We start from the raw sequence: 11,326 nt of genomic DNA on the forward strand, positions 1-11,326 counted from the left end.
ACACCAACGAACTACAAGACCGCTGGGGACGGTATTCAATGCAGAGCGCATTGTAACTTGTCACAGCTAGTCAGTCAAAGGCAAGGAGAAGCCTGCAGGAGCGGCAGAGGCGGGCTTCCGTATTTACGGATAGCATGGCGCGAATATATATGCGGGTGCGGTAGGACGGAGGATACGAGAATTCAGAAGAGGTATCACGTCATGGGGGGAGGAAGAGCGGGGGGACTTGAGCAGGACATTACGGAGGACGGATTGCGAGCGCATCGCCAGACTGTTCTTGAGCATGCACGTTCTCCTAGCATTACTCTGCCGTTGTGCCTGGCGCCGGTAGCCCAAGCTCAGTGTTGGCTCAAACAAACCTGAGTGACGAGGTCACGTGCAGATGAGAGGAGGAGCATTTCACGAGCAGGTGTGGTGATGCATGGGAATTTCGAACAAGGGGCAAGCCATAGCTGATATATCATCCATAGCACGGACGGTCAAGAGGGCATTACACGCATATAAGCGGAGGATTCAGGTGCGAAAGTCGCCAGGAGAAGAATAGATACGCTGCATGATGAAGAATGAGCTAATCTCTTCATAGCGCTGGAGAGTGAAAATGATTCAGGGGATAGGGCCGACCGCGGGACAACGTTGCGAGGCGGGCATGAAGCGTACCCGCAAAACCACCAACATCAAACATTCCCCTTACGCAACTTCTGGCTCTGATGCTCTTGCTCGTGCATAAGATCCGATGCGGGAGACGATTCGATCAATGTAATCGGTCGCGGCCCAACGCATAACACCCTCTAAAGCCTCCAAGAATGGTGCTAGCTGTTTTGGCAGTGTCCCATAGCCTGTTGTTATGATAGACATGTTATAGGTGCGGACGTTGTCGACGACGGTCGTGTAGTGTGCCCAGAGCTCTAACGAGGGCCCTTGGGTACATATGGAGAAGACGAGCGGAGTGGTGGCTGGTAGTGGTTGTGCCGCATCGTCCGAGCAGGCACCGCTTTCTTCGTCAGGTTGTCCTGGCTGAGTTGGAGGAACCTCGCTGCGCGGGAGTTCAGAGGCTGCAGGAGGATCTGGAGAGGGAGCCAGCGTTTCCAAGTGATGGAGTATCTTGAGGCCACAGGCTCCAGAAACCACGGCCTGGTTCTGCGCGTTGTAGACGCTTGCGCCACCGGTGGCGTACGACTTGCCCTCAAGAACGAGGAACGGAAAGCGAAAGTTGTGAACCCGCACCGTCGGCATGGAGCAGAGCCCCTCGTAGGTCCCGAGGTCATCAAGCCACTCGCCAGCTGCGGTGCAATCTTCTATGCCAGGGATATGAGCATCGACAAGCTTTTGATGGACGAAAGCCCGGGTCAAACCAACGGTGATGTCTGGACGCGGGGTCTTGACGTCACTGTCCTTGACTGGAGACGCCGGACGGCGGGGCGGGGGCGGCGGCATGAAAATGGAGTCGCTTTCAGACGACCCGGGTATATCCGAAATCAATGAGGGAACGGGCAATTCAGTGGAATCCTCCAGTGGCAGCGATGTGGCCGGCTGGTGGCGTTTCGACGGCAACGCTGGGGCTGCTTCCGGCGCAAAGCTGAGCCGCGGTTTCCGGACCTCAGGCTTGAGCTCTGGCTTCCAGTCGTCCTTGGTCGGCAAGTGAAGACGACGATGCTGGTCCATCGCCTTCAGTGCACCCTGCAAAGGTGCAATGCAGTCATCCTCGCCTGGTGCTGAGGCTTCCAGAGCATCAATGTATTCGTCGACGGCTTTCGCGGCAATGACATCCAGCTGCGTCTTCCGCTCCTGAGAAAGAGCAGGTGTTGTGATAGCGTCGATGTAGCTACGCAGCGGCTCGGGGATGCGTCGGAAGCTCACATAGCATCGTGCTCTCGTGAGGACGTTGGTGCGGTAATGCGCGGCGGTTGCGGACGAGGAAGCTTTGGATTCGGTGTCGCTTGCGGCGAGAGAACTCCTGGATGCTTTGCGCTTGACACTGGTGGAGCGCATGTCGTCGTTGACGTCCTCGCTGTCGCCGGTCTCGTCGTGGGCGTCTAGCTGCGGCGCGAGGGCAATCGGGTCGCTGGAAGAGCGCAGCGGACTGGCAGAAAAGTCTCTGTGGCACCAGCCGCACGTCTCCGTCCGCGGCTGCTTCGAAGGCGGCGTATACACGTCGTTAGCAGACGTTTGGGTGCTATCGTCGCGTTTGCGCTTCAGCGGTGCGTGGGCGTCTGGGGAAACAGAGGCAGCAGGCGTAGCAACCGTCGTAGGAGGCGTCTCCATGGAGGATGAAGGGGAGGATGAAGCGGAGGAAGCAGCGGAGGGATGCGGCGTCGTCTCTGCGGCGTGCGCGGGCAAGTTGGGTGGTTGGTCAGGGTGCAGACCGCCGACAGCTCCCAATTGGCTCGGCGCTGCTCCGTATCCACTCGCAATAGCTGACGACGTTATTGGTAGCAACCAAGGCTGGACGCGAAGCGCGTTGGCGTTGGCAGTGAACCCCGGCCTGGTTGAAAGAACGACCGTTGTCTATCTAAGACATGCCTCGCTTAATTATGGGAAGCATATTCTCGTTTACTACCCCCAGAGCGTGGATTCAACTTGACGCGTAGGTGCAGCTCGTAGGGCCCGCCCTCTGCATAGACTCGTGCCGCGCATGGTAGACGGGTGAGTCGATTGCTTGCGAGTGGTGTCCTCGATTTTTCTTCCTCCTTGCCTGTTTTTAGAATCAACCGACTGGGAGAGGGCCAGTATGAGTTTACGGGACGCACGATCGCAGCGATTTCAGAGCTACTTCCCATCTCTTTCTCAGATCATCCAGGTACTCTTTGAAGACGATATAGCTTACTGTGTGAGAGGTCAGGCAGGTCTTGACCTTTAAAAGTAGCCTGCAAGCTTCGCCTCTAGCCTGCAGTCTCCCTGAGAATACTGATAAAATTGTCAAGGCATATCCTGAGTAGGCTGAGTGAACAAGTAGAAATGCCCCTAGCGCCGTACTTGTGGGCCTAAAGGGAAGAACGTATAGAGTATATTAAGTAGATTACTTACTTTATATCTATATCTTAGAAACTACTCAGGCGCATAAGCTAGGTACTGCTACGAGACAGCTTGTACGCAATATTCTCTGCCGCCCAAGATCCCCGCCAAGCGGGTCCCAAACGCGATCTCGCTGGCCAAACAATTCGACCGCCATTATACTCAACGGCGTCCCCCGTTTCAGCCCGTACGTGGCCAGGAGCACATTCAACCCATTCTGCTCATGGTCACCCTCAACCCGGAATCTTGCTGTCGAAGGGACGACTCCGCCTTCGCCGCTGGATCCCGCGCGTCGATCAAGCAGGATATTGCGCTTACCATCGCCATCAACCTGCGCGACCTGTGCATACAAGAGGAACCATATTTTAGTCTTCGGCATGCCCACTTTTAGGACCTTGCCGTTATGCGCCGCCTTCGCAAATGGGGCCGATATAGTTATGAATGTTCCGTCGCGGCTCAAGGAGCAGGTCAACGTTGGCGGTGGGTGCTGCACACCAGTTATCCGCAATGGCGCGCCGAATCGACCCTGCGCAGTGCACCATCTCGTGTGTGTTTCGTCATTAAAATGACCGACGCGCAACTCATAGGTCCAGAATCCAAGCAGCTCCAAGCTGTCGTCGGCTATCCCGATCGGCAGCGGCAGGACCCAGTGCAGGGGAGAGGTCGTGGGAATGAGTTGCTGCATCGAGTCCTGCCCTGCAAAGTCTGAGCTCTGGCCCGGTACGATCTGTCGAACGCTTTCGGGATCCAGAGGCATGCCCGGCTCCTGACTATCCTCGATGTCGTATTGCGACGGCACCAGTAACGGATCCGGAGCATATTTCAGCACGCGGCAGAAGTACCGGTCTTGATCGTCCTCTAGCGGTGACGCAAATTCGACCCAGAGCATCTTCTTCCGCGGCATCGTTGTGCTGTACGACGGGTCGTGTTCGTAGGGGCTCATGGCAACCCCCACAGAGACCAGCTCCGGGACCTGGGTCGGCGGGGTGGTGATTGGTAGCCGGATTGAAAGCTCCAAGGGTGCATCGCTGGTGGCAGTGGCAGTAGTGAGGAAATTGGCGTCGATCTTGTATTGAAGATTAATTTCGGTCGGTTTCTGGCCTGGACGAGGGTTCGGATCGATTACATCGACGATGACGATGTCGCTGCTTGAACGGTCCGGTGAAGCAGCTAAGGCGTCTTCGGTTACACTGTGTGTCGGAGCAAAGAAGAGAATGGCAGTTCCACCCCTCGATACGCGTATGCCATCCAAAGGCATCCCATCCCAAGACCAATCACGCCTCAGCGTAAGCCGTATGACCACAATCCAGCGGAGCGCTAGGTCGGCTTGAGTTGCGAAAGAAAGACTTCCGCGATCAGGTCCGAGTACATGAAGCAGACTGCTCGCGCATGCGAAGACGACTCGCCTGCCCGCGCGTGCTCGGAGCGTTGTATCCTTGCTATTGCGAAGGCCGAGCGCGGCCGCGAGCTTGGCCGTCATGTCCAAATCTGGTTGCATGAAAAAGCCATTGATTGTGTAACTGGGCGGGTTTGGTGCAAAGAGATTCTGTTCCGATGCCGAGTTTTTGCGCAATGGAATGACAAGCTGCGGGCCCCGACGTACGTCCTCTTCCCCAAAGTACCGGTTCTCGACGTTAGGCTCGTCTCTGCAGAGTGCATTGATGCGCAGCCTGATCGTCCGTGCCTTTGGGAGCAATACTGGTCCTTCAGTCGCCGTGCTCTTCCATGCCGCTGGTGGGTGCCAGATATCGGCGCAGTCTTGGAACTGCACAGCCACTTTGACTGACGCCGAGAAGTCATCAGGGAAGCGGCGTGTGGTGGTGTACAGGATCATGTATGGACCATCTGATGCTAGCGGATCCTGCGGAACTGTCTGAACTAACACAGTGATTTCCACCCGGTCAACATCTGGATCGGGAAGCGAGGGCTCTGGCAGGAAATCAGCTGAGTCTGGCGGCATTTGCGCAACACGCCTTGCGATATCTGCTGCCTTTCTTTTCAGTTCTGCAACGGCGTTCGGAAACCCCGCGAACACGCATGCAGGGTACGACATCGCGGGGCGCTTGAACTCAAGAAGAGCTACCTCGGGAATATTCTCGGCTCCATGCTCATCTTTGAGCGAGGGCATGGGTCCAACGAGGGTTGGCGTGAGTGGCTTTATCCATCGACGGAAAATGATCGCAGCACTAGGACTAGCTCCGAGATTTGAGGGTGTAGACCCTATAGCAGGCCCTCCTCCTGTATGATCCATGAGGCGAACACGGAACTGGTACGACTTCCCATAGCGGAGTTGCAGAGCGGGATCCACGACCCCACGATGCACACCTGACGAGGGCATTTGTCTTCCGAGAATAGCCATGCTGTCCTGGTCCATTCCTACCAGGGAGGTTTGGACCCAATTTGCAAAGTACATTGGAAGCCAGTAGTTGGGGTCAGCTTTAGCATCCAGCATTGTCTTAAACGGATGGACATCCACTCCGAGCTCACTTGTGATGTCCCCAATGACAGCTCCTTCAATGCCGAAGGTCCCTTCGGCGCGACTGAGGGAGTACCACGAGTTGGATGAGGCATCTTTCACATCGACCCGGTAGCCGTGAACACCCAAGGGGAACTCGTCGTATCCACGCTTCGCGGGGTCCGGATTCATCTGTCTGTTCGCCCAGATGGTGACCTGCTCGTCGTCCCACCCCAGGCGTATTCCTAGATCTTTTACGGGCCTGGAATCGTTCTTCTGCTCGCTGGTGACGAGTGCATTGGTTGGTTGCACGCAATGAACCGCCTTGACCCAACCGTCCAAGTAATCTCCGGCTTCTCGAGAGATGCTGTCGTACTCGACAGATGGTGCTGTGCCCTGTACGGGAAAAAGCACGGGACTGAACAGATCTCTCGACTCATTCAGAGCGGGAATGCGCGTTGCATATGTCTTCGCAGGCGAGGAGGCGTTTACGCCTAAGCAGTACACAGTTAGCCCAATCCTTCACAATTCGCGAATGCGTTTTAGATCCCCGATACGCCTCGGTGTATTATCCCGCAATTTTACTTACCGATTACAGTCGAAGTATGCCCATCGAGTTCAAGCCAGAGATAGCCGCCATTCTCCGCCTTTGCTGCCGGAATAGAAATATCAAAGACACGAATAAGCCCCGCCTTCACTCCAAAGTCCGGGATCCGAAGTATTGATGCGATCAGCTCTCCCCAGGATGGCGCGAATGGCCGCGCCTTGAACTTCTCCCACGCCTTGGGCTGCAATTTCTTCATCGCGCACGAATATGTGTCGTCCGTCGTGAACAACTCACTCCCAGTCGGCGTATATCCGGTTGCATCGCGATATGAGACGGGAAGATGCTTTCTCACCAGTAAAGGGGTCGCTCCGGCGGGTCGGGCAATGCGAGTGGGACTTTTGTCGATGATGCTTCCATAGTTTTCTTGCAGCTTCTTGAATACCTCCAAGTAGTGAGGGTCAACTGGGAGGGAAACGGTCTGGACAGTCTCTCCTGATTGCGGCGTTGGCAGCTGTTGTAGGCTGGGGAGAAGTCGTATGTTGAAGGTGAACTGGACGTTTGGGAAGAATGCTGTGGAATTGGGGTTTTCCTCAACGAAGGGAATGATGAAGGGGTCGCGGGGTATGATCAGAATGCGGAGAGAAAGCTTCGAAGACGCTTGCTCCCATCTTTGCAGGAAGGGGAGGATGAGCACTTTGGTGGGATCTGAAGCCATCGTATGACGAGTTCGAGGGTTAGCATGAGTGCTGTGTTTGCCGTTCAGATGGGTTTGTCTTTCCAACGCTAATGGTGAGCTAGGTGCGTGACTTTCCGGAACAAGAACATGGTTCTTCAGCTAGAACCTCCGATTGCAGTGAGTCTCGACCCATTTCAGCCGCACGCAGCAGGGTGAAGGCTACAGCGCCTGCAGGGTGGACCCTGGCCAGAGTCTGTGGTTGTTGCTTTTTTCCACGCTTGTTCAGCCACGGGGCTTGGCCGTACATTAGGGCCAGTCCACTGGATTCAGGGCCGGCTTATAGTGGAGACACATGAATGGACACTACACGCTTCACCGACTGAATGAAAATGGATTCCAGAACAGCAGCTGAAGTTCTTCATTGAAAGGACCGCCACTATGACATAGCACATGCGAGACGCACCAATCAACGAAAGGCGACTCTCGAAACCCGGCCTTCAGAGCAATCCAGTCGTTACAGTAAACTCTCGATTTGCTTGCCCTGCCTGATCACCGGGTTGCGTCGGAGCCCCCAGCGCAACGAACTTCGCAGGCCCTCCATTTCCCGAGACCCAAGCCTCAAAAGCAGGCCAAGGCTCCACCTTAGCCTCCACCGTGATATTCAGGGCAGTCCGATCAATCCGAATAGTCCCATTCATATCGATATCCAGCGACCCAGCTTGAAGAGGGTTATTCACGGCGCCCTCAAACCTGAGCGTAATCACCGACCCCGTCCCAGGACCAACCTGCAGGTCGAAGAACCGACACCTCGCCGTCGACGCAGGCTTGGTCGCTATCACCGCGCCAGTCGCCGCGTCGATTTCCACGTACTCGGCGCACTTGATGTCGTTCGGGATCACCATTGCCGCCGCCGGCGTGTCCAAGTTGATCAAATCGACCAGCATGTGCATCCGAGCGGGCGCATTCGGGTCGCTAGAGTAGTTCCTGTTATCTCCCAGAAATGCACCGCTGATTATCCCCGCTTCCTTGAAGTAGCTTTTGCCAGATGACGGACCGGGGGCGGGGAATGCGTAAGCCGACAGCTGGGGTCCTGGGACGAAAGCGTTGATCCAGAAGCGCACGTTCTTCAACACGGTCTGTGGCGGCTGTGGAGGGGGATTGTTGTTGTCGTGAGCTGCGATGGTTGCGTCCAACACGCTCATGGTGTTGCGGCCGATGATGCCGTCCGCGGTGAGGCCGTTGCTCATCTGGAATCGGACTACTGCGTCATGGGTTTGGAGACCGAAGATGCCGTCGGCGCCGGCGGACATTGCTTCGCCTAGGTCGATGAAGGCTTGCTGGATGAGCTTTACTGCTTCGCCGCGGCTGCCTCGTTTTAGGGTTCCGCGGCCATTCAGGACGTCTCTCAATTCGGCGTTGCCGAAGAATCGGGGGGCGGTTAGGAAGAGATCTCCCATTCTGGAGGATGCGATGTTGGAGTCGCTGCCGAAGACTGGTAATGGGATTACCAGGTTTTGGTGGCTTTCAGGTTGCCTTGTTAGAAAAGATGCAGGAAAGCTCTCAACTTATGGGACGACAGGAAGAGAGTTAGAAGGAGACTATCGGACAAAGTCTTCTACCGTCTTATTACCTGTTAACTAAGACTGCACTAGGCTGCCCAGACGTTCAAGGCTGAGCGAGAGCTTGACCCGCTTATTCCTCGCTTGTTCTGACATGGCACAGCTCAGCTCGATGTGGCGTCGGTCTAGTCCTACAACATCTGCAGGTTCACTTCAGCTGCCCAGATCAAGGGAATGCGGGGTCGTATGGCGCCGTACCATCTGCGTTGACGGATGCGCGCATTTTCTTTGTTTCTTTCTCGACGCATATTGAGATTGGGAGATAATCATCCACCGGCACTAGCGATATCCAATGCTGAACCTTCACCCATCTAACTTTCGATCCTTCAGCGACATTTAGCTCGATCACTGAGAGCGATCGCCAACACGCCATTCGAAGAAGAGTTCGTTCTTGATTTGTTACTCCTCTCATTCTCAGCGCACAACACAGCACGGAACCTTGTCGCGAGCTGTTCAGAGCAAATACCCCCACAATTTTTTCATACAACCTCGGACTCATGGCAGATAACGTGTGGAGGGAAACGGCACAACTGCTCATTGCCTTGACCTGTGATCTCAAAGCAACCTCGCCCAGCACCGACAATGATCTCCTGTCCGCCAGAAAAGCCATCGTCTCAGCAATATCGACTGGGCAGGACCGGGAGACCTTCGGCGTCCGGATCAAATATCGAGTGTCCAATATCACCATCTCTCCGTCTCAATTTGTTCCCTACGATGCCGCAAAACCGGCATCCAACTCTCCACCCCAATTAACGCGTGCGGTGCGCCGCACACTCAGTGCCGCCATCAACTTCGACAAGCCCAGCTGGCTAAACGACACCTTTGGCCTGCAACCAAGCAAGTCCCATGGACCTTTCTTGGATGACTTCGGCAAGACTGTCTTCATAGACGTTTTTACTCCTCTGGCGCCAAAGGCTTACAGCCTCGGTGCGGAAGGGCCGCATATGTACGCCGCGGCGCCTGCAACAAACCTGACCCCATTTCAGATTGCCTTCGGTCCCGGGACCGTTTGGATCCGAGGGGCCCTGTTCACGAAACAGAATCCTATCGCGAGTCAGGCGCCACCTGGGACGTTTCTTGCGCTGCGAATTACGAAGGGGGATTTGGTGATGCCACCTGTGCCTGGGATGTCGGTTACGCTACGTCTTGATTTAGCGGAGCCTGCGTCGTCCAATGGTCTGTTTTCTATTGATCCGGTGACCGCGGTCACATTTAGCTTTTCAAGACCCGCGAGCGGCGCGCCAGGTGTGGCGACTCTCGAATCCATCGGAACAGGTCAAGCGACTATTCTGGGCTGTCCCCTGAAGCTCAATGGGCCCTCTCCTAGTGCGGTGTACGACTGGTTCCTGTCGACGTTGAAGTTCAAGATGAATTTGGATGCGACAACGTTCAACCCCAGCGGTGAATCGTCCAGGCTCATGAATGTCAGCGGCAATAGCAGCATTACCGATGCTTATTGGACGGTACTGGTGAAGCCTTCGGACGGAACGTCGTTCTTTGAGGCGGCAAACCCGACGGGGTTCTCATTTACAATAGGCTCCGGGATCAGCCTTGGAGTCAGAGGCGAGGCACGACCCGTCATTGCTAGCAAGCACACTATCGACATCCGGAATGCGCAGTTGATTATTGGTGGCAAAGGAAGGTCGCCATTGGGACAACCCTACAGTGTCAACTTGGCGCAGTCGGGAAGCGATTCTTCGAGGGCGCAAGGCTCCGTGACAGCTAGGCTACCCGACGAGATTCCCTTCTACTACGCGGCGACCTCTGATGGTGCGGAATCGTGGACGATCAATGCAAACCTTGCCATCACTCTCGAGCGACCGCTCACTGCCAACGCCGAGCGCGTTCCGATAACCAGCTCGACTTGGCCAGCAAATCGCTGGAACACGATGAGTTGGTTCCTGCCGCCTGGATCCTCGGAGGCTACGCTTAACATCCAGGCCGTCAACGACCAGCCTGAGAAGATCCTTGCATATGCGCTCAAAAATCTTTTTATTCGTGCAGAGCGTCTCGACAACGTGATGATCGAAGGCCAGTACCGGGCAGGGACGATGGTCTCCGGACACTGCATAGCTGTCTCGTTCATGCGCTACAGCGTCCCCATGTTGCAGGATCCATACGTGTCCAACTTCGAGATACCGGTGGATCAAGCTGCCGAGAAGAACGGATTGGGCCACATCATCATGACGAGCCAGTGGACGGAATCGACTGCCTCGGTCTTCTCCATGAGTTTGTTATCTGCATTCTTCACGTCGACAAAAGTGATAGAGCGCAGCAGAGAGCGGGATGATCCCTCGTTTGCCAACGTCAGCCAGTATTGGGGCCGCACCAACTTTGCTCGCGAAGAAGTGGGAAGCGGAGTGATACCTGACCGAGGCATCGGCTATGTTGTTCATTATCCGAACTACATGCCCGGCCGCGATGGCACATTTTGTCATCCCCCGACCCTGCTGGATGTATCCTCGAACCAAGGACAGCTTGGCGTGGTCTTTGGGACACTATCTTACGAGCCGGCGGCCGAAAGGACGATAACTCACGTCGCTCCAGCCTTGTCCGAGCTCGAGGATTTCGGGATATCCGATCTCAAGCTGTGTGGAAGGCGTTCGAATATCCGCACAATGGCACTTCCGGCGACGCATTGGGAGCCTGTGACGGAAGTACGTGACCTAAGCATGATTCCGACGCGTTTGGGGGCCACCTATGATTTCCCATACTCGGGACCCACCACTCAGATAGCGCTGCGAGAGAAAGAGGCGCGATCCGTGCGGTTAGTTCCTGCGTCACCGCAAGAGGCCCTGGACGATATTGTCGGAACGTATAATAGCGCTACCCCGGCCACTGTTGCTTCCCGTCTCTCATTACCATTCGGCATGGCGGGCCTGGCGATTGTGGACAATAGCCCAGGGGCTGAGGTACCAATCTGGGCTCCGAATCCTGGCACAGTGTCCAAAATTGCGTTCGAGGTTGCTGGGGAGGCGCATGCTGGCGCAGCTTCACGTCCACCGGCTCTACGGCCT

At 55.7% G+C, this 11,326-nt stretch overlaps 2 protein-coding genes across 2 annotated transcripts; both read right to left on the minus strand.

Moving 5' to 3' along the window:
- Positions 1-517: 517 nt before the first annotated feature.
- On the minus strand, positions 518-6,729 carry BU26DRAFT_611112 (uncharacterized protein; the record flags this gene model as incomplete). The annotated part of the gene is made up of 3 exons (XM_033836040.1): positions 518-2,414; positions 3,175-5,961; positions 6,057-6,729. The coding sequence occupies 3 exons, from the start codon at positions 6,727-6,729 to the stop codon at positions 688-690; spliced, it is 5,187 nt and encodes a 1,728-aa protein (XP_033676285.1). The 3' UTR covers positions 518-687.
- Positions 6,730-7,109: 380 nt separating this feature from the next.
- On the minus strand, positions 7,110-8,447 carry BU26DRAFT_184190 (uncharacterized protein). The gene has a single exon (XM_033820425.1). It carries the CDS (start codon positions 8,145-8,147, stop codon positions 7,188-7,190), a length of 960 nt encoding a protein of 319 aa, XP_033676286.1. The 5' UTR covers positions 8,148-8,447; the 3' UTR covers positions 7,110-7,187.
- Between the last annotated feature and the right edge of the window lie 2,879 nt (positions 8,448-11,326).

This window comes from Trematosphaeria pertusa, assembly GCF_010094035.1.
Source record: "Trematosphaeria pertusa strain CBS 122368 unplaced genomic scaffold BU26scaffold_25, whole genome shotgun sequence".
NCBI lineage: Eukaryota > Fungi > Ascomycota > Dothideomycetes > Pleosporales > Trematosphaeriaceae > Trematosphaeria > Trematosphaeria pertusa.

Excerpts from the sequence above, each read along its gene's own strand:
- BU26DRAFT_184190 (XM_033820425.1), bottom strand. The coding sequence starts at position 8,147 with ATGGGAGATCTCTTCCTAACCGCCCCCCGATTCTTCGGCAACGCCGAA.